The 27750-nt window shown below is 40.0% G+C and overlaps 2 protein-coding genes across 3 annotated transcripts in view; one reads left to right on the forward strand and one right to left on the reverse strand.

Moving 5' to 3' along the window:
* The window catches only part of SOAT1 (sterol O-acyltransferase 1), an 84917-nt gene that overhangs the window by 25866 nt on the left and 31301 nt on the right, over positions 1–27750 (forward strand). For both annotated transcript variants that reach the window (XM_047840245.1, XM_047840246.1), the window contains one exon: positions 18406–18464. In XM_047840245.1, the coding sequence (XP_047696201.1) occupies positions 18406–18464 (59 nt within the window). The remainder of the gene's footprint in view (positions 1–18405; positions 18465–27750) is intronic.
* LOC125155221 (heat shock cognate 71 kDa protein-like) lies at positions 2559–4544 on the reverse strand. Its single transcript, XM_047840244.1, is given in 3 exon segments — positions 2559–3932; positions 3934–4019; positions 4022–4544. Coding segments are annotated over 3 exon segments (1914 nt in total). The 3' UTR covers positions 2559–2627.

A 27750-nucleotide genomic window follows, 5' to 3' on the forward strand; every position in this document is an offset into this window, starting at 1 on the left:
TGGAGAAACGGGAACCCTCTTGCACTGTTGGTGGGAATGCAAATTGGTGCAGCCACTCTGGAAAACAGTGTGGAGGTTCCTCAGAGAATTAAAAATAGACCTACCCTATGACCCAGCAATAGCACTGCTAGGAATTTACCCAAGGGATACAGGGGTACTGATGCATAGGGGCACTTGTACCCCAATGTTTATAGCAGCACTCTCAACAATAGCCAAAGTATGGTAAGAGCCTAAATGTCCATCAACTGATGAATGGATAAAGAAATTGTGGTTTATATACACAATGGAGTACTACGTGGCAATGAGAAAGAATGAAATCTGGCCCTTTGTAGCAACGTGGATGGAACTGGAGAGTGTGATGCTAAGTGAAATAAGCCATACAGAGAAAGACAGATACCATATGGTTTCACTCTTATGTGGATCCTGAGAAACTTAACAGAAACCCATGGGGGAGCAGAAGGAAAAAAAAAAAAAAAAAAAGAAGTTAGAGTGGGAGAGAGCCAAAGCATAGGAGACTCTTAAAAACTGAGAACAAACTGAGGGTTGATGGGGGGGGTGGGAGGGAGGGGAGGGTGGGTGATGGGTATTGAGGAGGGCACCTGTTGGGATGAGCACTGGGTGTTGTATGGAAACCAATTTGACAATAAATTTCATGTATTGAAAAAAAATTTTAAAAAAGTGAATTATGAACAAAAAAATAAAAATAAAAATAAACGTCTGATTTTAGTTCAGGTCATGATCTGATGGTTTGTGAGGTTGAGCCTGGCATTGGGCTCACTTCTGTCAGCATGGAACCGGCTTCAGATCCTCTGTCTCCCTCTCTCTGCCCCTCCCCTGTTCGCTGTATCTCAAAACTAAATAAACATTTAAAAAAAAAAAAAACGTTTATAGCTTTAAAAAAATTATAGACCAGTTGTGATTGGTATGTCCATTTATTGCTTTTGTAGATCACCCATAATACACCTTGAAAATCTCAATCTTCTGTCCTCATGCTAAATAATTTGGGGCTATTAGTCTTTCATTAGAAATACAAGATAGTCTAGGGGCACCTGGGTGGCTCAGTCGGTTAAGCGTCCGACTTCAGCTCAAGTCACGATCTCCTGGTTCATGAGTTCAAGCCCTCAGTCAGGCTCTGTGCTGACAGCTCAGAACCTGGAGCCTGATTTGGATTCTGTGTTTCCCTCTCTCTCTGTCCCTCCCCTGTTCAGGCGCTCTTTCAAAAATAAATAAACATTTAAAAAAATTTAAATACAAGATAGTCTGGTTTCATTAAAAAACAAATTGCTGGAATATGCTTATAAATATTTAAATTTAAAGTAGTGTGTTCTCATGGGAAAAAATCAAACACTGGAGATGGTTATAAAGTAATAACTCTCTTTCCCCTAGGTAATCGTTTTCATTTCCCTACATGTAGGATCACATTTGGGATCTCACCTGTAATTTGCCTTTTCTAAAGTTAGGAAATATTAGATGTTTTTTATTCAGAATATGTAATACTTTTACTTAAGTGTAATAAATACTTCTAAAAGTATTTATGTGAGTATTTCTGTTGTACAAATGCTTGGTAATTTATTTAACTTATCCTTTATTGACTGGCATTTAAGTTGTATCCAGCATTTCAGTATTGTAAACAGTGCTGCAGAGAGCATTCTTAAAACAGTGTCATTGCTTACTTGTGCTAGTATGCTTATAGGATATTTAAAAGTGAAATTACTAGATCAAAGAGTTTTTTATTCAAAATTTAGGTATTACTGAGTTTTCTTTTAAAAATGTTACATCAGTTTACACTCCCACATACATTGTTTCCCCATACAGTTACCAGTAAGTCTTACCAATCTTTAAAATTTTGCTAGTTTGCTTGTTGGGATGTTCACTGGGTGCTGTATGGAAACCAATTTGACAATAACTTATATTTAAAAAAATAAATTTTGCTAGCTTGATGGGTGAAAAATGGGATAAGTGTGAATTTGTTCTCATAAATTATAAGTGAGGTAGGGAGCTTTTTTCATACATTTGTTGACTTTTTATTTTTTCCTTAAAAACCCTATTCATATTCTCTGCCCATTTTTGTTGCCTACCTAGTGGCTATATTTTTCTTCTTTTAAAGAATTCTTTCTGTATTTTTTTTTCAACTTTTTTTTTTTTTTTTTAATTTTTGGGACAGAGAGAGACAGAGCATGAACGGGGGAGGGGCAGAGAGAGAGAGGGAGACACAGAATCGGAAACAGGCTCCAGGCTCCGAGCCATCAGCCCAGAGCCTGATGCGGGGCTCGAACTCACGGACTGCGAGATCGTGACCTGGCTGAAGTCGGACGCTTAACCGACTGCGCCATCCAGGCGCCCCAAGAATTCTTTCTGTATTAAGGAAATCTTTTTTTTTTTTTTTTTTTTTTTGGTGCCAGTTTTAAATAGTTTAAGACATTGCGTTTTCCACTTAACAATACAGCGCTTATAAAGTGCAGTGTTGTATTTCCTTTCCTTGTGCACATATTCCATATTCAAGTATCAAGAATCCTCAGTTGATTAACTGCAGCAGCTCAACTTTAAAACTGTCATGGAATTTGCTACCAATTCGGGTCCTTCAGATGTTTTGTGTGGAACAGTGCTAGACCTATTCTCGGGTTGGCTTAATCAACCTCTTCAGTGGTGGGCCCAGAGGAGGCACCACCAGAGGGAGGAGCTCCACCACCAGGGAGGCCTTCAGGCATGCCTCCTGCACTCTGGTACAGCTTTGTGATGATGGGATGGCAGACCTTCTCCAGCTCTTTCTGCTGATGTTCAAATTCTTCTTTTTCTGTGGTCTGGTTCTTATCCAGCCAGTTGATGATTTCATTACACTTGTCCAGAATCTTCTGTTTGTCCTCGTTGTTGATTTTACCCTGAAGCTTTTCATCTTCAGCAGTTGCTTTCATGTTGAATGCGTAAGATTCAAGGGAATTCTTGGAGGACACCTTGTCTTGCCACTTCTCATCCTCAGCTTTGTACTTCTCAGCTTCCTGGACCCTGTGCTCAATGTCTTCCTTGCTCAGGCGACCTTTGTCGTTGGTGATGGTGATCTTGATCTCTTTTCCGGTACTCTTATCCACAGCAGAGACGTTGAGCATGCCATTAGTATCAATATCAAAGGTGACCTCAATCTGAGGAACGCCATGGGGGGCAGGACATATGCCTGTGAGTTCAAACTTGCCAAGTAGGTTGTTATTCTTGGTCATGGCATGCTCACGTTCATAAACCCGAGTGAGCACACCAAGCTGGTTGTCAGAGTAGGAAGTGAAGGTTCGGGTCTGTTTGGTATGAATGGTAGTGTTGCGCTTGATGAGAACAGTCATGACTCCACTGGCAGTTTCAACACCAAGAGAAAGACGAGTGACATCCAACAGCAGCAAACCTTGAACATTTTCATATTTGTCTCCAGAAAGGATGGCTGCCTGAACAGCTGCACCATAAGCGACAGCCTCATCAGGGTTGATGCTCTTATTCAGTTCCTTCCCGCTGGAAATGTCTTGTAGAAGTTTCTGAACCTTGGGGATACGTGTAGAACCACCCACCAAGACAATAGCGTGGATCTGAGACTTGTCTAGCTTGGCATCCCGAAGGGCTTTCTCTACAAGGTCCAGGGTCCCACGGAACAGTTCAGCGTTTAATTCTTCAAACCGGGCATGAGTAATAGAGGTATAGAAGTCGATTCCTTCATATAGAGAATCAATCTCAATACTGGCCTGGGTGCTGGAAGAAGGGGTGCGCTTGTTGCGCTCCCAAGCAGTGTGGAGGTGACAGACCGCCCTGTGGTTCTCGCTGATGTCCTTCTTAGGTTTGCGCTTGAACTCTGCAATAAAATGGTTTACCATTCGGGTGTCAAAGTTTTCTCCACCTAAGTAGGTGTCTCTGGCAGTAGATTTGACCTCAAAGATCCCATCTTCGGTAGTGAGGATTTGACACATCAGAAGTGCCACCTCCCAAGTCAAAGATCAGCACATTCCTTTCGGCTCCAATCTTTTTGTCTAAGCCATAAGCAAAGTAGCAGCAGTGGGCTCAGTGATGATTCAAAGTACATGAAGACCAGCAGTAGTTCCAGCATCTTTGGTAGCCTGACACTGAGAATCGTTAAAATAGGCAGGTACTGTGACTACAGCATTGGTAACAGTCCTCCCAAGGTAAGCCTCTGCGATTTCCTTCATCTTTGTCAAGACCATAGAAGACACCTCCTCTGAATAGAAACTTTTGGTCTCTCCCTTGTATTCTACTTGGACCTTGGGCCTGCCAGCATCATTCACCGCCATGAAGGGCCAATGCTTCATATCAGATTGGACAACAGCATCATCAAATGTACGTCCAGTCAGGCGTTTGGCATCAAAAACTGTGTCGGTGGGGTTCATTGCAACTTGATTCTTTGCAGCATCACCAATCAATCGTTCTGTGTCAGTAAAGGTGACATAACTTGGGGTGGTTTGGTTTCCCTGATCGTTGGCAATTATTTCCACTTTCCCATGCTGGAAGACACCCACACAGTAGTAGGTGGTGCCAACTGCAGGTCCCTTAGACATAGTTGCTTCAGTGTGGGCCCGGCCTGGCTTGTAAAGAAGACAGCTACCTGAAGAGCTACTGCCACGTTCAATGAGTGGAAATTGAGCCTTTGAATGTAGTGTGAATATTAAAAAAAAATTTTTTAATGTTTATTCATTTTTGAGAGAGTGCACATGTGAGGGGGAGGGGCAGAGAAAGAGGGAGACGCGGAATCCGAAGCAGGCTGCAGGCTCTGAGCTGTCAGCACAGAGCCTGATGTGGGGCTCAAACTCATGTACTGTGAGATCATGAGCTGAAATCAGATGCTCAACTGACTGAGCCACCCAGGTGCCCCACTGTGAATATTTTGTAAACTAGCTGTTTGTTTTTTGACTTTGCTTATGGTGTGCCTTGCCATACTTAGTTTTTATATTGTCAAATATTCTTTTATTGCTTTAATATTTGTCATGTTTAGGGATTTTCCAAGATGAAAAAGGAAAACAGATGAAATTTTTTGCAATAATTACTCTTTAGGTTTTATAATTTATTTAAATATTTTATCCACCTGAAATTTATTTTGTTTGTTTTTTTTTTTTTTTTTTTTAAACATTTTTTTTTCAACGTTTATTTATTTTTTGGGGACAGAGAGAGACAGAGCATGAACGGGGGAGGGGCAGAGAGAGAGGGAGACACAGAATCGGAAACAGGCTCCAGGCTCTGAGCCATCAGCCCAGAGCCTGACGCGGGGCTCGAACTCACGGACCGCGAGATCGTGACCTGGCTGAAGTCGGACGCTTAACCGACTGCGCCACCCAGGCGCCCCTTCCTGAAATTTATTTTGAATGAGGGGTATGTGTAGTTTTCCAAAATGGCTAGTCAGGTTTTTCAACATTATCTATTAAATCACCTTTTCTATATGAATATATACCGATCCTCATTTCTAGTTCATATTCCATGTCTGTGCAGTTAGTACAGACCTGTTATAATTGGTAGTTCTAGAAGATTTTTGAGGTCAATGGAGCAGTAGCAGGTGATAGGTGGATTATACTATCTTATCTCCCCTTTTGCTTTTAAGATTGATAGATGATTGATTCTCTCAAGGGATGCTCACCACAGCCATCCTATGGACTTAAAGTGACTCTTAGATTACTTCTGTCTCTGTGGAGAAGGAAGTGAAGCTGCGATGAAGATCTTCTAAGTCATGGTCAGTGAGAGTTTTTTTAGAAAATAATCAGGATTTTATTTTATTTTTTAATTTAATTTTTAATTATTTACTTTTTGTTTATTTTTTTATTTTTGAGAGAGAGAGACAGTGTGAGCAAGGGAGGGGCAGATAGAGAGGGAGAGAGAATCCCAGGCATGGAACCTGATATGGGGCTCAAACCCAGGAAACCGTGAGATCGTGACCTGAGCAAAAACTAAGAGTCAGATAAGCTTAACTGACTGAGCCACCCAGGTGCCCCTAATTTAATTTAATTTTTAAAGTTTTATTTATTTGAGTAATCTCTACACCCCATGTGGGGCTTGGACCCATGACCCCCAGATCAAGAGTGGCACGTTCTTCTGACTGAATCAGCCAGGAGCCCCATGATTGGGATTTTAAAATGAGTTGAATTTCTCTAGGCAGTAAAACCCTGCTAGTCAGTGCCTGTCTGTTAGCTAATTCTGCACTTGCTGCAAGGAGGCAAAGAAAATGTTTATTGAAAGAATTACAACTTGAAAAAATGTTTTAGTCATTGCTTATTGCTTAGAACTCTACTTTTTTTTTTTTTTTAATTTTTTTTTTTCAACGTTTATTTATTTTTGGGACAGAGAGAGACAGAGCATGAACGGGGGAGGGACAGAGAGAGAGGGAGACACAGAATCGGAAACAGGCTCCAGGCTCTGAGCCATCAGCCCAGAGCCCAACGTGGGGCTCGAACTCACAGACCGCGAGATCGTGACCTGGCTGAAGTCGGACGCTTAACCGACTGCGCCACCCAGGCGCCCCAGAACTCTACTTTTAATATAGTCACTATAAGTAGGCCTTGATTTCTTTTCTTTTTTTTTTTTTAATTTAAATTTTATTTTTTGTGCTGCTTGTTGCATGACTAGGGGTTAGAAGACAGGTATTCATTCGGGCTTAGTTACTTACTGGCCAGGCCATGTGACTGTGGGCCAGATATTTAATTGCTTTGAATCTTATTTTAAAAATAAAATAACCATCTTGCTTATCATACAGGGCTGTAAAGAATATATATTGTTTAATGTGGTGTCTGGGTGGCTCAGTTGGTTAACCAACTGACTCTTGATCTCAGCACAGGTCTTGCTCTCAGCCCTGTGTTGAACCTACTTACACACACACACACACACACACACACACACACACACACACATTAAATAAATATGTAACACTTGACGAATGTTGGTAAAACCCCAGATTTAATTTTGTGTACCACTGGGGACATCCATATCATAATTTCAGAAACAATTTTTAGGGAGTAGGTTGGCTCTGAATGTAAATGTGGACAATATAAATGATTTACTGTGTTGAGAGCAATTTGAACAGTCTCTCTAAGGATATGGAATGATCAAGGCAATAGTTTGAAGAGTTACTATTGAAAAAGACATGGCCTTTGCCGTCATCTGACATGGGAACAATGGAGAAGAGGGTTGAAGATTGTGAAGAGTAAGAAAGAGAAAACATTTAAGGACTTTGTACCCAAGGGATCAACTGGAGGTTGCTTGGTACGGCTGGACTTGAGGAAGGTAGAAAATGTTGAGAGCTATGGTTGTGAGGGCTGTTAAATTCATCAAGAGGTCAAGAAAAGATTTCATTATTCTTTTGCGGGGCTGGTTAGGACTTGACAGCATCAGTTTGGAGCGGGCCCATTTTCTTAATACTCTCTGTAGTGCATGACCATTTGGAATCGGAGAGAGCAGATAGACAGTATCTGGGTTTGGAATATGGCGTGGTGGGTCCAGGAAATTGGTGGCATTGAGGAGAGAAGAGTGGAAATAATGACAGAGGATTAGTAACTCCAGGGTGGGTAAGAAAACTGGTAAAGCAAACAAACTAAAAAACAAAACAGTCTCTGTCAGAAGAAGAGAAACGATTTCCCTAGGTTTCTCTTTAGAGCAATGAAACTTAACTAGAAATTCCCCAGCAGACTTCTTATGTCTCATTGGCCATAATTAGATTACAGGTTATGCTGGATATCTTCCTTTTGTCTCTCTACTCTTTTCTACCCTATTTTGTGTCCTGGGAGGCTGACCTTACTGGACTGTATCCATAGGTTCCCATGCCCTATGGTTTCTGGTAGAGTTTGGTCATGGGAGTTGGGGTCTGGCTGATGGGGAGGGAACTGACAGATCCAAGGGCAGAGAGAGTAAGGTGAGTGTGTTTATAACTTTCGTTATAAAGTTTTCCCTTTATTTAAAGTTACTTTCCTCCGTCTGGGTAACCATACTCCTGTCTGATAGTTCTCTTAGAAATTCTCTTTGGGTTTCCTTAACCATTTCCCTCCTTTGCCCTTTGAAGCCTAAGGATAGCTTCCCTGGTATTTGTTTCTAGCCCTAGAATTCCACACTATCCTTTGTTGCTTTTCTTAAACTCTGCCCGCACATGTATAAAAGGGCCCTCTTTGAACTCCTCTCAGTAAACTAGCTTGAGTGAGTCATTTTTATGCTGTCCTTGCTCTGACAGATACTCATGCCCAGTCTTAAATCAGTCTGGCAAAGGGAATGAAACACATGCCCTTATTGGGGAAGCAGCCAACAGCATTCGCCATAGTTAGGTTAACTTAACAAAAAGTCGTGTACATACCTATCAGTTTTTTCAGCCAGATTTACAGTAAATTAGCCATCTAGAACAGGAGTTGGCAAACACAGCCATGTTTGTGTGTGGAGTGAATGGACCATATGGCCCGCAAAGCCTGAAATACTTGCTCTCTGGCCCATTGCAGAAAAAGATGTGCTGACCCCTCATTTAGAGCTACACCGTTCATGGGACACCTGAGTGGCTCATTAGGTTAAGTGTCTTGACTCTGGATTTTGGCTTAGGTCATGATCTCACGGTTTGTGGGGTTCCTTGTAGGAACAGCACAGAGCCTGCTTGAGATTCTCTCTTTTTCTGCCCCTCTTCCTCTGTCTCTCTCAAAACAAATAAACTTGAAAAAGAACCATACTGTTCAGTATGGGAGCTAGTAGACCTACATTTCAGTATCGTCTAGTTTAGCGCTGGAAATGTGACTAGTCTGAATTGAGATAACACTGTAATTATGAAATACCACATTTCAAGGACTCACTTATACCTGTTGTGGCTCCTAGAAAAGTTAAAGTTACGTATGTGGTTCACATTATATTTCTGTTGGACAGCACTCATCTGGAAAGTTGGTCATTTAGCAAGTAAGTAGATAAAAAGCTACCCTTAGGCAAAAAGCTTATTAAAATCAGTTTTATAAAGCAAAGCAAGCATGGCACCCAGAGAGACATTTGACCCAGGTTCAAGTCCCAAAAAAACCCAAGTTTTTATAAGTCTTTATGCTCACTCTTTCCTCTATAATAATCTGTCTAGCACCTGTTCACTATGATTTTTCTTTATCATCTGGGACTCAGCTCAAATATTGACTTCCTCTGCAAAAGCTCACTCCACCCCACAGTCATCTGTATGTTGAAATTATCTACATTCGCACATTTCTCCTGAGATTCTAAAGGAAGGGTTTAGGATATGTGTGTACTACCCTTTATATATTGGGTACTCACTGGGTTTTTACTTAATGAGTTGAATATATAATTGAATGAATAAATGAGTTACCTATTTAACGAGCTTGGTTATGTGTCTTTTCCTTCTGGGTAACCTTGGCAATGGATTTGGCATAGCAGTGTAAACATAGGATTGTTAGAGGAAGCGGATTTGACACAAAGCCATGAAGAGACCGCCCCATCGAAAGGCACAGCTCCTTGGAGTTGTTTGGTGTAGTCCTGATTGCTCTCATTTCAGTTTTACTGTAGGTATTGATAGCATAGTACAATAAATGATCGCTTTTACTGGACATAAAAAGTATGTAGGATACAGTTGGGGTTTTTTTTTTAAGGTGGTATATGATAAGGTGGCATGTGATAATTTTAGAAAGTTCTTCATCACAACTGGTTAAAATAAGATTTTTGATATTTCAGGGAATAAATTTTAAATATTCCCATTAAATAAATATAGACTTCACAAGGGTTAAGTAGTGTTCACAAAGGTAAATGTTGCAAACCTGGTTTATTTGTTGGAGATGAGAGTGCTAGGAGAAAACAAAATGTAGAGTAGTTTGTTTGTTGGTTTTTTTTTTTTTTTTTAAGGGATTTATCCTTGGGTCTGTTAATTAGATGTTATCAGTTAATGATCAGTTTTCAAGGATATTAATGTTACAAGTTAGTGATATCAGTAGACCTAGGAAGATCTTACAGAAATTGCATGATCAATGTTTTAGAAACCTAGAAACCTTGAGTTGAGTTATATGGTTGGAAGTCTGTACTTTAAATCATTGCATGTTAGAAGGGCACCTGGGTGGCTCAGTTAAACATCTGACTTCGGCTCAGGTCATGATCTCATAGTTCGTGAGTTTGAGCCCCCGTGTTGGACTCTGTGCTGACAGCTCAGAGCCTGGAGCCTGCTTGTGGATTCTGTGTCTCCCTCTCTCTGCCTGTCCGCCATTCGTACTTTGTCTCTCTCAAAAATAAGTAAAAAATGTTAAAAAATTTTTAAGAAATCATTGCATGTTAGCTTTAAGGGCATTATTCTTCTGGCTTTTTTGACATTTAATTTTTTAATTTTTTGGTAGTAAGAAAGTAAATCTTCTGAATATGTGTGAAGTTAATTTTAAGGTGAAGGAACATGAGTAGAATTGGCTTTTTAATATATTTTTCTTCCACTGTGTAGCTTTTTTTTTTTTTTCAACTTTTTTAAAATTTATTTTTGGGACAGAGAGAGACAGAGCATGAACGGGGGAGGGGCAGAGAGAGAGGGAGACACAGAATCGGAAGCAAGCTCCAGGTTCCGAGCCATCAGCCCAGAGCCCAACGCGGGGCTCGAACTCACGGACCGCGAGATCGTGACCTGGCTGAAGTCGGACGCTTAACCGACTGCGCCACCCAGGCGCCCCATTCCACTGTGTAGTTTTAATGTCATTGAGGGAGGCTTTCAGAGGCTAGTCTAGCTGTGAGCAAAAATACTCCCTATTTTCCAGTTCCCAACTAGTCAAAACCAGTTTGTAATGGTGGTTATGTTATTTATGGATAAACAGATGCCTTTTGGAAGTGATGTACAGGTAGTGAGAATTAATCTTTTACAATGATTCTCTCCCCATTCTCCCATGGTAATTGAATTAGTTGAAGGGAAGAAGCTTCAGTATTCATTTATTTATGAAATAGATTATTTATGAAACCATGGTCCGATCGTAGATGGTAGAGAACTAAATAAAAGTGTTATAATTGACAGAAAAATCAAATTAATATTTGTCTTAGTCATATTTCTTGCCTATTTAGTTAAAGTTTGTGACTGTCTTCAAAATTTATCTTCTCCTACCTACCCTCATTGCCATTTGTTTTGGTTTATGACCTCATTTCTTGTCTAAATTTATTGCATTTCTCTCTTCTGTGGTCCTTTTCATTCTGCCAGAGTGGACTTTCCCATATCAAATCAGTTATTTTCCTGCTTAAAATTCTTAGTTTCCTCATAGCCCTTGTTAAAATACACCCAGGCTCTTCATGACATGATCTCTAGCCTCCTTCCCAGTTACAAACTCCACCACTGTCAAAGGTTGAAGATACTGATCCACTGTCTGGTGGCTTCTGTTGTTGGCATTGGTAAGTCAGGCATAACTGCAATTCTTTCATAGGTGGTACTTGCTTTCTGGCTGCTTTTGAGAGGTGTTTTTTTTTTTTTTTTAAATTTTTTTTTTCAACGTTTATTTATTTTTGGGACAGAGAGAGACAGAGCACGAACGGGTGAGGGGCAGAGAGAGAGGGAGACACAGAATCGGAAACAGGCTCCAGGCTCTGAGCCATCAGCCCAGAGCCTGACGCGGGGCTCGAACTCCCGGACCGCGAGATCGTGACCTGGCTGAAGTCGGACGCTTAACCGACTGCGCCACCCAGGCGCCCCGAGAGGTGTTTTTTAAAATAAACCTGTGTGTTACAGTTTCACTAGGATATATCTTTTTTTTTTGAGCATGTAATTTATTTTATTTTATTTTATTATTTTTTTAACATGAAATTTGTTGTCATGTTGGTTTCCGTACAACACCCAGTGCTCATCCCAACAGGTGCCCTCCTCAATGCTCATCACCTACTTTCCCTTCCCTCCCACCCCCCATCAATGCTCAGTTTTTTTTTCATTTTTTAAGAGTCTCTTATGGTTTGCCTCCTTCCCTCTCTAACTTTTTTTTTCCCCTTCCTCTCACCCATGGTTTTTGTTAACTTTCTCAGGATCCACATAAGAGTGAAAACATATGGTATCTATCTTTCTCTGCTTGACTTATTTCACTTAGCATAATACTCTCCAGTTCCATCCACGTTGCTACAAAGGGCCAGATTTCATTCTTTCTCATTGCCACGTAGTATTCCATTGTATATATAAACCATAATTTCTTTATCCATTCGTCAGTTGATGGACATTTAGTCTCTTTCCATAATTTGGCTATTGTTGAAAATGCTGCTATAAACATTGGGGTGCAAGTGCCCCTATGCATCAGCACTCCTGTGTCCCTAGGGTAGATCTATTTTTAATTTTTTGAGGAACCTCCACACTGTTTTCCACAGTGGCTGGACCAGTTTGCATTCCTACCAACAGTGCAAGAGGGTTCCCGTTTCCCCACATCCTCTCCAGCATCTGTAATCTCCTGATTTGTTCATTTTAGCCACTCTGACTGGCGTGAGGTGATATCTCAGTGTGGTTTTGATTTGTATTTCCCTGATGAGGAGCGACGTTGAGCATCTTTTCATGTGCCTGTTGGCCGTCTGGATGTCTTCTTTAGAGAAGTGTCTATTCATGTCTTCTGCCCATTTCTTCCCTGGATTATTTGTGTTTCAAGTGTGGAGTTGGGTGAGCTCTTCATAGATTTTGGATACTGGCACTTTATCGGATATGTCATTTGCAAATATCTTTTCCCATTCCATCGGTTGTCTTTTAGTTTTGTTATTTCCTTTGCAGTGCAGAAGCTTTTTATCTTGATGAAATCCCAATAGCTCATTTTTGCTTTTAATTCCCTTGCCTTTGGGGATGTGTCAAGTAAGAAATTGCTGCGGCTGAGGTCAGAGAGGTCTTTTCCTGCTTTCTCCTCTAGGGTTTTGATGGTTTCCTGTCTCACATTCAGGTCTTTCATCCATTTTGAGTTTATTTTTGTGCATGGTGTAAGAAAGTGGTCTAGTTTCATTCTTCTGCATGTTGCTGTCCAGTTCTCCCAGCACCATTTGCTAAAGAGACTGTCTTTTTTCCATTGGATATTCTTTCCTGCTTTGTCAAAGATTAGTTGGCCATACTTTTGTGGGTCCAATTCTGGAGTCTCTATGTAAGTGTAGATTTTTATTTGTCCTGCTTGGGATTCTTTGACCTTATTTCATTTGAGGATTGGTCTCCTTCCACAATTCTGGAAAGTTCTCAGCCATTACTTATTTTTTTGTCTCCCATTATAGACCTTTGATGGGGTGCATTTTGGACCTTCTCATTCTCCATGCCTTTTTTCCAAGTGAAGTATTGTAAAAGGGTATAAATAATCTAAATTTCCAATGGGGGATTAAATATAGTAAGTTTCAGCCATAAAAACAGAATAATAGGCAAATAAAAATGATACAGAGGCATATGTAGTGACATGGAAAGATATTCACAATATATTAAGTGAAAAAAGCAAGTTCTAAAACTATGCATGCTTCCACTTTTATAGTATGTATATTTGCCAAAGTAGAAGGACAAATGGTATCTACCAAAGTCCTAATATTAGTTACTTGAACACTATAGGACATAGGGTAGTTTTGTTAGAGCTCTTTTGGGAGAGAGCATTTGGGATTTTAATTTCCTGTAATGAAGATTACTTTTAGAATAGGGAGAGAGAGCTATTAAATTTAAATTAGCCCAAATATGGGATGCCTGGGTGGCTCAGTCAGTTAAGCATCGGCTCAGGTCACATTCTCATGGTTCGTGGGTTCGAGCCCTGTTTTGGGCTCTGTGCTGACAGCTCGGAGTCTGGAGCCTGCTTCAGATTTTGTGTCTCCCTCTCTCTCTCAGCCCCATGCACGCTCTCTCTCAAAAATAAACATTAAAGAAAAAAAAAAATTAGCCCAAATTTGCCCCCAACATTCATTCTGGTGTTAAAGAACAAAAATTCAACTGGGTGAATTTGAGGATCTAATTGGCTTTATTAATTGATTCATGAATCGGACATCAACCCGTCAGGCAAGTAGGGGGGAGCTCAGAGGAGCTGTACAAACTGGAAAGATTTTATAGGCAGAAACTGGGCAGGACGATTAGTAAAAGAAAGGGCAGGAGTCTTATTGGGTGGATTACCTTCTCTTCCTTTGGGAGGGGGTGGGATGTAGAAGCCCATGTGACTGATGACCTCACTGATACTGACCAGAGAATTCCTGATTGGGTAAAACTGCATTTCAGGAAGTGGTAGAAACTTTAATTAGGTTAGGTTCCTAACCTAATGACTTGGCCTGGCATATGTGACTCCCATTTTTGGCCTGTGGTTTTCTTTTTTAACCTGCAAAGTATTTCTAGGAAATTACTTATAACTTAGAATGCCCTTCACTCCTTCTTTTAAGTAGAATATACAGTAGCAATTGTTGATTCTGAAACAAAAATACTCAGGTAAATTTTGCCAAGGAAAATAGATAAGAAAATGTAAATTCTCATTAAAAGATACTACTAAAATGATGCAAAGTTACATTATAGGTTTTTACAAAGACAGCAAAGAGAAGTGGTGGTCTTCATATGTTTCAGCTCACATTCTGTTCTGTTCTATCCATTTATTTGTGTGGAAAATCTCTCTACACATGATGATGTCTGATATTATTGGTTCCTATGGTAGAGTAGACACCTTGACATTTCAATTAAAAAGATAAAATAGGAGCGCCTGGGTGGCTCTGTCTGTTGAGTGTCCGACTTTGGCTCAGGTCATGATCTCATGGTTTGTGAGTTTGAGCCCCGTATCAGGCTCTGTGCTGATAGCTCGGAGCCTGGAGCCTGGTTCGGATTCTGTGTCTTCTTCTTTCTCTGCGTCTCCCCACTCGTGCTCTGTCTCGCTCTGTCTCTTTCTGTCTCTCTCAAAAAATATTAATAAACATTAAAAAAATTTTAAAAAGATGAAATAGCATTTAGTATCAGATTACAAAATTCCTTTTCTGGAAGAAGATACTATAATATCTGAAGGTATGCTTTGAAAAAAATACAAAAATGAAAAAGGTACCATTTCAAGATCACTAAGTCTATGTTGAACTTAAGTGAATTTCAGTAAAACTCTCATTCAAAGGAAAATCTAACGTTAACAAGAGGTTCCAATAACATTATTTTAGTAAGCAAAATGAGCAGTTGCATACAACTGTTAATGGGCACCAAGTTCAATAGAGTAGACATTAGCTTCTGCATTGACATTTAATTTTTCAAGTTATGTTAAAAGTGTTGCTTTAAGCTGTGAATCTTTTGCCAAAGAAAAACTTTAAAAAATTTTTTTATTTAAATAATTTTATTTTCTTTCTGTAGATAGGAAGGATACAAGTTAGAAATTTTACCAAGAAAACTTAAATGTTTAATAAAGATATCAAAAGCTAAAACTTGGCTAAGCTATTATGCAAGATACTGTGTGTAAAGACAGGCTCATGAATGGAGGCAAATTTCATTCAAAATGAACTCTACCCTTATTTTATTAAAAGGGCAGACAGGTGCCTGGGTGGCTCAGGCGGTTAAGTGAGTGACTCTTGGTTTTCGTCTCAGGTCACGATCTCATGAGGTTGTGAGTTTGAGCCCCACGTTGGACTCTGTAGCTAGTAGCACAGAGCCTGCTTGGGATTCTCATTCTCTCCCTCTCTCTCTGCCCCTCCCCTGCTCACAATGTCTCTTTCTCAAATAAATGAACTTTAAAATAAAATAGAATAAAAGAGCAGACAGTCCGCCTGCTTGCTTAAATTATAGTAGTACTGTGATTCACTGTGAAGTTAAGGAACTGTCTTTGAGTCCATGACAGTCATAAATCACAATGTACGGTGAGTATGGGAGTCATAAAGAACAACAGGTTCTCATAAAAAACAAATATTTTAAGACCTTGAAAATCAACTTTTCTTGAAAATCATGAAGAAGGTGCTCAGGTTAGATTAATAATAGACTGATAACCTCAGTTAAATTAAACATTAGGGAGCTACATTAATGCGACTTAATATACAGAAAGGAATCTTTCAGAATAAGGAGATTAGAATGAAATGAATTTTAGATTATTTTCTCCCCGCCCCCCCCCCCCAAAAAAAGAAACCCCAAAACAACCGTGTGCGCATTATGCAGGCATTCCCTATTCCTCACCCTCCTGCCCCTGACCCCTGGACAACCACAAACCTTCTGTCTCTGTAGAATTGTCTATGTTGGATTTCATCTAATGGAGTCCTACAACGTGTAAATCTTTTGTGACTGACTTTCATTCAGCATGTTTTCAAGTTTCATCCATATTGAAGTGTGTATGAGTGTTTCTCCTGTTATTGCTGGGTGATATCCCATTCTGTGGCTCGACCACATTCTGTTAATCAGTTAATGGATATTTGAGTTGTTTCACTTTCTGTTAATATAAATAATGCTTCTGTAAACATTCATATACCAGTTTTTGGCTGGGCATCAGATTGTGACCTGAGCTGAGACCAAGAGTTTGGACGTTTAACCTACCGAGCCACCCAGGCGCCCTGTTACAGGTGTTTGTAGACACTTCTCTAATTGTATCCTAGAAGAGCTGTCACATCCAGTCCTTAAGTAATACTGTTCTCAGAATTTCCTACATGTACAGCTGTTTTCTCCCCACCAGCATTATTGAGATAAAACTGACGCATTAACATTGTGTAAGCTTATGGTATACAATGGCCAGCACTTGCTATTTTTGATTATAGCCCCCTGGTGGGTATGAAGTGGTATTTCTTCATGTTTTGATTTGCATTTCCTTGGTGGCCAGTGATGTGGAGCATCTTTTCATGTGATGTTGGCTATTTGTGTATCTTTCAGGGAGCAATGTTTGTTCAGATACTTTGCCCATGTTTAAATTGGATCACTTGTCTTTTTATTATTGAGTTGTAAGAGTTCTTTATATATTTTATTTTTTTAAATGTTTATTTTTGAGAGAGAGCGAGCAAGTAGGAGAGGGCAGAGAGAGAGGGCGAGAGAGAATCTGAAGCAGGCTTTGCACTGTCAGCACAGTCTGACGTGGGGCTCAGTCTCACGAACCCATGAGATCATGGCCTAAGCTGAAATAACGAGTCGGCACTTAACCGAATGAGCCAGCCAGGTGCTCCAATATATATACTTTAGAGTGCTCTATACATACGAGTTCCTGATCAGATTGGCAGATTTTTTTTGTCTTATTTTGTGTGTTGTCTTTCTGCTTTTCTCATGTTGTCCTTTGCAGCAAAAAAAATTTTAAAAATTTTTGATGAAGTCCAATGTATCTAATTTTTCTATGGTTGCGTGTGCATTTTAGTAGTTACAGTTGCAAGATCCATTCACAGAGTCTAATTTCTCATACTGTCAGTATTGGCTCTTATAGCATCATATGATTAATGTTGTGAACGTTGTATGTACATACAGTAGTTGTTTTTTTTCCTTTAACCTTTTTTTTTTTTTTTTTTGAGAAACACGAGGGAGGGGCAGAGGGAGAGAGAGAACCTTTAAAAAAATTTTTTTTAATGTTTATTTTTTTTTACTTAAAAAAAATTTTTTTTAACGTTTATTTATTTTTGAGACAGAGAGAGACAGAGCATGAACGGGGGAGGGGCAGAGAGAGAGGGAGACACAGAATCGGAAGCAGGCTCCAGGCTCTGAGCCGTCAGCCCAGAGCCCGATGTGGGGCTCGAACTCACGGACCGCGAGATCGTGACCTGAGTCGAAGTCGGACGCTTAACCGACTGAGCCACCCAGGTGCCCCTTAATGTTTATTTTTGAGAGAGAGAGAGAGAGAGAGAGAGAGAGAGAGAAAGAGACAGAGCATGAGTGGGGGAGGGGCAGAGAGAGAGAGGGAGACACAGAATCCGAAGCAGGCTCCAGGCTCTGAGCTGTCAGCACACAGCCTGATGCGGGGCTAGAACTCAAACTGAAAGATCATGACCTCAGCTGAAGTCAGACACTTAGCTGACTAAGTCACCCAGGTCCAGAGAGGGAGAGGGAGAGAGGGAGACTCTTAAGCAGGCTCCGCTGTCAGCGCAGATCCTGATGCAGGGCTCGATCCCATGACCCTGGGATCATGACCTGAGCTGAAATCAAGAGTTGGATGCTCAACTGACTAAGCCACTCAGGCACCTGTCTTCTTCTGTATAAATTATGTATAAATTTCCTTCTGCTGATAGTGCCCATGCTTCATTTTTTAAGAGGTGTCATGTTTTGTGGTTTTACCGTAATTTACATAGTCATCCTCTTCTGCTTGATTTTCAACTTCATGATTTAAATAGTGCTGGTTAGGGGCGCCTGGGAGGCTCAGTCAGTTAAGAGTCTCACTTTGGCCCAGATCATGATTTCATGGTTCGAGAGTTTGAGCCCTGTGTTGGGCTCTGCACTGACAGTATGGAGTCTGCTTGGGGTTCTCCCTCTCCCTACCTCCCCTCCCCAAAATGAATAAATAAACTTTAAAAAAAAGAAAAGAAATTGTGCTGGTTAGCTGTATCCATCAACTTAAAAGTTACCTTTTTTTCTTTCTTTAGGTAGGATTGACATAAAACAGTTGATGGCAAAGAAGCTACGGTTGACAGCAGAGGCAGAGGTAAGTAGCTCCATGGTTTAGAAACGATGTAGAGTTAGGGTAGGGAGCTCTGTTTCCTAAAGTTTTTAATGCTCACTTGCTTAAGGATTAATTTACCTTTCTTATCAGTTGACACTATCCTGCTGTGGAACAGGAAGATAAGGTCTGCCACTTTGCATCCTACATTTAAAAACCAGATTGCTTTTTTCTCTTCCATCCTGTCCATCACTCTCACTTCGGGGCTTTTGCCAGCAGAACTTGATTTTTGTGAACCACGATATAGTTGAATGTGTGAATATCTGTGGAGGTATTTTATGAAAGGATCTATTGTGGTTCATAGTAAGGATTAAGTCTCCAGTAAGATTCCTCGTTAGGGATAAAGAAGAAATACCAAGTCAAAAACAACATGGAGCCATTTCAAGTGAGGCAGACTGTTCTACAGTTCAGAATTCAGCGGTGCCCTCAGGAAATGCTAGAAGACAAAGAAGATTTTTTTTTTTTTTTACTCTGAACTAATACTGTATGTGCCTAAATGTAATGTGACTTCAAATCCAAGGCAGTCTTTTTTCCAATGAGAAGATCACTTCCAAACCTTATTGGGTCACCTTGAGTGTGTACACATCCATTAATGATGAAATAGGCCTGTTTTTATTTATTAATTTAGTGTGCATATGTGCCTTTATATAGGATAATTTAAATTTAGATATTTTTGTAATCATATTTCATGAAACACTATGTGCAAGATTGTTTACATCCGCTTTGGTATTAGTGTCTTGTAATTATAAGTGCTCGTTTTCCAGTTGTTCTCTAGTCCGGGACAGAAAGCTTTTCCTTTTGTCTAATCTTTTGGAAGTACAGCATTTTTTCAGTCCAGGGATGATGCTGGCTGGCACTGGAAGTTTTAGTACAAGTACCTATTTGCTTAACATTAACAGACCTCTCTCTACCCCCACTCATCCGTTCAGTGTGTTTGTGATTTCTACAGTGTAATGACTCACTGTATTTTTTGTTTGTTTACTCATTTTTTGAGAGAGCGAGCGAGCAAGTGGGGGTGCAGAGAGAGAGAGGGAGAATCCAAAGCAGGGTTTAGGCTCTCAGCTGTTGGCACAGCCCAACACAGGGCTCAAAATCACGATCTGTGAGATCATGACCTGAGCCTAAGTCGGGCACTTAACTAACTCAAGCCACCCAGGCGGCCCTGACTCATTGTATTTTTATAAAGTAGTATTCAGTGGTGTATTTACTATGCTTGAAACCGTGAGTCTAGACTTCGAGCTAACAGTGTGTTAAGTTTTTATTTATTTTTTTCTGATTTTATTGGGTTACCTGTATAAGCCTTCATGACTGCAGTGATCAAGATCATTTCTGGTGCATGTCTTTTCCATTTAATAATTTGTTCCGTTGTGAGTGACTGTTTAAAGAGTTGATTATTAGGTAACCTTCACTTATCTAAGGGATAATTTATAATTTTGGCTAGCAAAAGAAAAATCTTTAAGGGCGCATGTGCTGTTTTTAAGGGCTTATTCTTGCAAATATAGTGATAAAAGAAATTTTGTTTTTGTGGCAGGCTAGAGTATTTCTGACCCTTATTCCTCTAGACTGGCTGGACACACCTGGGTTTATGTTCTGTTACTTTTCTAATTCCCCTTCTGTTCCTCTTGTTCCTTCTCCACCGCCCAGCAAGAACACAAAGCCCTTATCTGTTCTGTTTGTGAGGGAAATTTTCAAATAAGTGAACCGGCTGTCGTTACTGTTTATTTAAAAAAAAAATCTGAAGTGGGAGAGGAATTCTTTTTGAATGCAGAATCTCAAATCCAAAGAGGAAAGGGAGGGAGTATGGAGTGGGAAGCAGAGGTCAGGGGAAAGCCACATGGTGGGCAGAGGGGGGAGGTTTCAAGGATTTAAGTTGCAAGCTTTGTTATGAAGAGAATATCCTACTTATCCGCTTTACATATTAATCAGTGAATAAAAGTATTACGTTTTTAGTTTGGTCAGTTAGGAGGATCTGAAGGAGAGAAAGAAATGAGTGAAAGAATGGAAAAGAAACTGAGGGGAAAGGGAAGGTGGATATTGGTTAATCTAGTATTTATTACTCTGTGTTGTACCAGTGCTGGTGACATAGTGGAGCAAGATTCGCTCCCTGTTGTTGGGGAGGACGTAGCTCGAGCACAAGCGTGGAGGTAAGAGGCTCACGCCGTCTATCAGAAATGACACTTGATCAGCATCTGCACCCCTGTTGGGGCACGATAGAAAGAAAAATACAGTTGCAAAATTGTAAAGCTAGATTGTAAAGCATTTGCTTCTCTGCCTTCATGCCCTGTTCGGAAAGCTCCTTCCACTTGAAACTTTCTTTAACTTCCTGTTTCACCAGTCAGAATACTGTCTGTCCTTGAAGTTGTAGTTCCTGTTCCCGCTTCCACAGTTTTCTAAGTACCAGCTTGAACCGATGTCCTCCCTCCTGTATACTTTATACTTTACACCTAGTGTGTACCCTGAGTCTGTACTCTGCCTTTATTACACAGTGCTTTCTAAATGAAATCACTAAAATTCTTTTGGTGAACTTTTGGTGATTTGACTTAGGAATGTTTTTTTGTTTTGTTTTTTTTTTTTTTAAATTTTTTTTTTTTCAACGTTTATTTATTTTTGGGACAGAGAGAGACAGAGCATGAACGGGGGAGGGGCAGAGAGAGAGGGAGACACACAATCGGAAACAGGCTCCAGGCTCTGAGCCATCAGCCCAGAGCCCGACGCGGGGCTCGAACTCACGGACCGCGAGATCGTGACCTGGCTGAAGTCGGACGCTTAACCGACTGCGCCACCCAGGCGCCCCGTCTTAGGAATGTTTTTATTGGCAATTTGATATCTAAAGAGATAGACATTGTTTATTAATTGGAATGCTTTTGAGGGAGATGTATTAGGAATGCAGTGCTGATCTGAAGTTGAAGATGATGTATAGAGTTTGGAGACAAAAGATAGGAAGCTATTGTGATACTTCAGTATTACTGAGTAAACAGGCAGGGAGGAGAAGGGAACTACATTTAGATGTCTTGTTATGGGCCACAACTTGTACTAGGTGTTTTACGTTTTACGTACATAATTTCATTAAATTATCCCACTTACAAGAGCGATTTCTTTTTTTTTTTTTTATACAAGAGCGATTTCTTAACTGCTTATATTTTGTTGTTTTGTGACTTCATATTTACTAATGTGAGATGACCATTGAGGTGACAGGTATGTGAATATTGTTTGGAGCCATAAAATGGACTTCTTTTCTCTTTTGGGTTTTTAGAAATAATTTTTAAAACAAACGAAAATCAAGAATCTTTGTAGTTATTTGTAATTTGGAGTCCTGCTCTAACCCATTTGGTCACTCAACTACATTGGACCATCTTCCCCTAATCTTTAAGGTGAGGACATGGGGCTAGCTACCTCCAGGGCCCCCTTCAGCTCCAATAGTCTGTGTCATTGTGTCGCTCACTTAAACTTTTGTTCCTAATTCACTGTTTTTGTGGTGTGAAAGGAATGGGTAGTCTGTAGATTTTATGGGGCGACTCTTTTAGCTCCACAGAACTGGAGTTGTCAGATAAAGTACAGTAGGCTTACATTTATTTGTTGTTTGTTTATTCCAGATAAACAACAAATAATTTTTTAGTCATCATGCAATATTTGAGACATAATTAGGCCAAAAAAGCCCTTTGTGTCAGGTTCACATTTAACTGGGTGTACTGTATGCTCATTTGCTAAATATGACCGACAAAGAGCCCTCTGAAAGATGGAAGAGCTCATGTTAAAGAAAGGTGTGCAAAGGGTTGTCAAGTACTGAGCAAGCTCTTCAGTCTGAAGGGAAGAGGAACAAGAGATGATGAAACTAGTGGTTGAACTGATTGAATCTCTTAAGGTCACATCTAGGTCCAAGTGCTGTCATCAGAAATTTTTAAGTACTTAATTACAAAAAAAAAAAAAAAAAAAAAAAAATCCGGTGCTGGTGGGATCATACAACATTGTGTAACCCCGAGTCGTGACCTTTTGAAATGCTCAGAATTGTGTTGTAATCAGACTTAAAAGCGCTTGGACTAGTCCAAGAGAAACTCAAGTGATGAAGTCCCAACCAACTTATGTTAATAAATTAGCTTCGTTTTAACATTGTGTTAGTGAAACTATCAAATTATTTCTTTGGTTGCAAGTAAAAGAAACCTACTTTGGCTTATTTAAGGAAAAGAAAATACATTTGAAAGATATTAATGTATCTCTGGGAATCCTAGAAGTTGAACACTTTAGCTTTTGAAAATGGAAAAGGGCTTTAGTAGCAAGAGTTCAGATATTTCTGAATTTTTCAGTTAATAAGGTTTTTGTCCCTCTTTTTAAGCTCAGAGTTGTAGATCTTCGAGAGGGAGAATTGGGATTTTGGCCAGAAGGGCAGGGCCGTATGGTACAGCCCTGGCCTAGACACTCAGTTCCTGTCTTTACCCTTGAGGACAGTTTCCAGAGAAAAGAGGATGAGAAGAGTTAAAAAGGGAGTGCCTTGATGCCGTTGATTATCATGGAGCTTTTATTAATGTAGACAGCTTTGTAGAGGGAATGCTAGGTCTCATGTGAGGGGATGAAAAATTACTTCCTGTTTCTATTTCTTAAAAACACATATTGCAACATATTTCATTTCCTTCTGTTGTAGCATTTCCAATACTATTTTACACATCAATACCTTATGCTATTGCCTAACTATTATAAATGAGCAAACTGTCATGAGTAAGGCTGGGATGGCATGTCTGCAAATGAGGACTTCCTTTCATGGTTTATTGCTCATCCAAGGAACCTCTTCCAAAAAAGTTTTTGGAGAGTGCCAGTCTATTTGATATATTGGCAAGACTGCTGGAGACATAAGTAAGTCTGAGTCTTTTCGGCTTAGAAATTCTTTGATTATTGTATACTTTGAGGTTAGGTTGTGCTCACACAAGATAAACACAAGAGAAACACAAATAATTGTGGCTTAAACAAGATAGATGTGTATTGCCCTCTCATGTAAATGATGTAGAGGTGGGAAGTCTAGGACGGTTATGGTGACTCTGTGGCCCTCCAGGACCCTGGTCCCTTCTACCTCTGTGCTGTACCATTGTAGGCTGTGATCCTCTTTTTTGTTGTCCAAGTGATTCGAGCCGTTTCATCTAAGTTTCACGGAGCAGGATCGAGTTAGGAAGAAAAGTAGGTTGACACCTAACAGCCTCTATTACAACTGTCCATTCTACTTTCCTTCCCTTGACCTTCTGGTCAAATCTTTTGGCTGTGTGACTGTAGCCTTCTGATATTTCCCTTTCTCATTTTGCCTAAATGCGTAGATGAGTCAGTCTCTAGTCTCCTTTGATGAACCTTGGGAAAATCAGTTTATTGTTCTTAGGATTTCGTTGGTTATAAAATGCAGATAGGTGCCTGTTATATTGCCCTCTCAGGGAATGTTCAGTAATCTAGCTCCTTGAATTACCAACTAGTCAGTTCTTTTGTCAGGCAATATGTTAGGTGCTGGGATTCTGAAGACATGTTTTCTGTCCTCATGCTGGCTCAGAACGCTCTGTATAGAATAGGTTAACAGAGGAACAACAACTCAATCAGATACTTTTTTTTTTTTTAATTTTTTTTTCAACGTTTTTTATTTTATTTTTGGGACAGAGAGAGACAGAGCATGAACGGGGGAGGGGCAGAGAGAGAGGGAGACACAGAATCGGAAACAGGCTCCAGGCTCCGAGCCATCAGCCCAGAGCCGGACGCGGGGCTCGAACTCACGGACCGCGAGATCGCGACCTGGCTGAAGTCGGACGCTTAACCGACTGCGCCACCCAGGCGCCCCTCAATCAGATACTTTAAAAATGCTCTTTGAAAGCTATAAAGTGGTGTCAGTGTAAGTTGCTACTTGTGGTAAGAAGTTACATAATTTTAGAGCTTTATTGAAAACCTTATAGGTGGGAGTTACTCCTTATTTTACATTAGTGAGAATCCAAAGCATCGAAACCAGTCAGATGGTAATGTTCTGCATATCACCGAACATTCTGGTTCTGCTCTACCCCCCAATATTTTGTTTTCTTTCTTCCATCATACACACAGATCCATGCAGACAGTGTAGACACATGTAGGCGTGTACATCATAGATACATCGGCAAAATAAGCAACAATTTATATGTTCAGTTATATATTTTTAAACATTTTGTGGGTTTTTTTTGTGTGTTAAAATGTTCTTTGACAATGTGATATAAAATGATTTCATGATAGTCACTTGTATGAATGTATCATTGGTTATGACACTTTCTGGTTTTCTAGCGTTTAACAATGGCTTAGGAAGTTGGTAAAGATGATGAGAAATAGCAACATACATCATTTGGATAAGATGAGGGATCTGCTTAAGCAGATGAAGATAAATAAATGTGTTTCACCTCAGTTTAGATTGATAAAAATAAGATATCAGGAATATCATGGTCTGACTTAAGTTGGGAGACAGCTCAGGATGAATTTTATTTTAAATAAAAAGGATTATAATTTAGAGCTCTAATTTCATTAGCCACTGGGTTATCTTGAACCTTTGGCTTCTTGTTTTAAGGATTATGCAGTAGTTACACTCAAGACTTAACTCGCAAACAAGTGTTTCTTTTTAAATATGGAGGAGGAATTTATTATAATACACTATGACTGTAAACCTCTTTTACGTTAGTGTGTTGAAATGAAATGCAAATTTCATGAAATTTTGTGATAGGACTAATTTATTAAATTACCTACTATTTTCAGGCTACATGTACATTGTTCCCTTTTTTTTAGGTTTTTGCTTTTTTGGTTTATGGTGCTAATCATAAAGAAAATATTTTAGCTCCAGTATGGTAGAAAGTGATATAATGTCATTTGATGTCTAAGGTCATCTAGACTGGGGGTTCTAATCCTGGTTCTCTAGTTTACAAGGTCTGTGACCTTGGGTCACATTACTTGTGACCACCAAGGTCTGTGACCAAGTCACATTACTTGATTTGTTCGAGCTTAGATCTCTCCTGTGTAAAGTAGGAATTATGTTGCCGATTTTACGAAGATTGTTTTAAGACTTATAATATATAAAGGCCCCTAACACAGTATCACAGACATTAAGTCCCAGCCATTACTAACAATAGCAACAGTAGTGATTTTTAGTCCCTTTTCCCTCCTGGCTTTTAGTAAGAAATCAGGGTGAGGGAATTCTTCTAGACAAGTACTTTCTGCTTTGTAATAGACCTTGAGTAGTCAGCAGTGGTATGAGTAGGAGTTTCAGTGCTAGGGCTTGGTTTCCAAAGCTGTTTGGAAATACACTTAACACGTAAACAGTCTTGCAAGTTGCTTTGCTGAGAGCTGGATGTACAGTGGTTAACAAGAAGACATACTGTTTAAAGTCAGGCGGGGGAGGCAGACATTAAGACACCAAAAAATAGAAATGTATATAATGTTAGATGATATTAAGTGCTCTGAAGGAAACGAATAAGGTACAGTAGCTTTAGTGTGAACTGTTAGGAGAAACCTCTCTTGAGGAGTTAATTTAGTTTAAGACCCAAACATTATATTACCTATTCTATTGTCTTATCTGTTTTGTTCAGAAAGGTCAGGTTTCTGGTTCCATGCCACTGTGAGGTTAAAAGTTCTCTGTGCAAAACCGGGCATTGAGTCAGAGACGTAAGTTCACGGACTAGCAATGTGACCTTGGAGTCAGGGTGTAATTTTTTACACACCGTCCTCAGTATGTATTTGTACTTTGTATTTCTTTCTCTGTTTACTTTTTTATTTTTTCCATGCCTCTGTGCCTTTGAAGGGGTGATTTTATCTATCCATAAATGACCCTGCTCTTGTCTCGTTTTAAAACTCAGTTCAGGGTAACCTGTACTTGGAAGGCTTTTTAGAAGAATTATCTCTCTGAAATGCAAATCGAAACATGCTTATAAAACGTGTTTAAAACCTCATTGTGGGTCACCTGGTTAAGCGCCCAAGGCTTGATTTCTGCTCGGGTCATGATCTCACGGTTGTGAGATTGAGCCCTGCCCGTCCAGCTCGGTGCTGAGCCCAGATCCTGCTTGGGCTTCTCTCTCCCCTTCTCTCTGTGCCCCCCCCCCCCCCCCCACGTGCACTCTCAAAATATATAGACATTAAAAAAAACCAAAACATCATTGGTTTCCTGTTGCCTTTATGATAAAACGAACAGTTCTTACAATGGCCTGAAGGTCTGTCACAGTCTGGCCCCTTTGCTTCTTCAGCCTCATCTCTGATCGCGCATGCGCGCCTTCACTAAGTGTTTGGACCATAGGATCTTTGCTTCATGATGGTTGTTCCCCATTCTTAGAATCTTAGAGGTTGTCCAGTTCAGCTGCTTATTTTTAAAAATGAGGTTTCTTTCAGAGGGGGTCTGGTGGGGGGATGGGCAAAATGGATGAAAGGGAGTGGGAGATACGGGCTTCAGTTAATGGAATGAGGAAGTCATGGGAATTAAAGGCACAGGTTAGGGAATATAGTCAGTGGTATATTGTAAAAGTGTTGTATGGTGACAGATAGTAGCTGCCTTTGTGGGCACAGCATCACGTATAGAGTTGTCGAGTCACTGTGTTGTACCACCTGAAACTAATGTAACATCGTGTGTGAACTACACTCAAAAATCGTTTTTAAAAAATGAAGTTTCTTGGGGCTCTTAAAATACAGTGATTCTGTTTAAATAGATTAAGCACGCTGCTTTTCTAGTTTCTCATTAACTGCCTGCCTCCTTCCTTTGGTCATCCTTCCGTCTGTCTGTCATCGTGCTGGGACAATCATGGGCCATGGGCTGGGTGAAATTAATATTAATAGAGATGAAATTGAGAACATAAGCAAGTTAGGAAGCCTGTAACACCCCAACCTCCCTTTCAGGTTGCTGATACCAGCTATTCAGATTTCTAGTGATCACATTGTGAAGTTCTGTAATTAGTGACAGTCTCATGTTCTGGAAGAACTCCAAAGGCAGAAGTGGAGCACTGTTTGTACTGTATTTTTCTATATTTACTCTTATAAGGGGAGTGACAGTAACAAGCAGTCACTATTTTCATCAGTATTTGGATCCATGAAATGAGGAGGCTGAGGAAACTCCGTGTCCACAACAGAGTTCTTCCTTGTGTCTGGGTGGCCCCAGCTTCTGTTAACTTTGATACCTCAGAAAAAGGACAAATCTGGGCATTAAGTAATGAATATTAGGCATCTTGTGGATACTGTGCTGTGTATAGGAATGTGGTAGATTTGAACCTTTTAATAGTTACAGTGCAATGACGTGGATACGGCTAGAGGGTATGAT

Source organism: Prionailurus viverrinus, chromosome F1 (assembly GCF_022837055.1).
Source record: "Prionailurus viverrinus isolate Anna chromosome F1, UM_Priviv_1.0, whole genome shotgun sequence".
In the NCBI taxonomy this organism is placed as follows: Eukaryota; Metazoa; Chordata; class Mammalia; order Carnivora; family Felidae; genus Prionailurus; species Prionailurus viverrinus.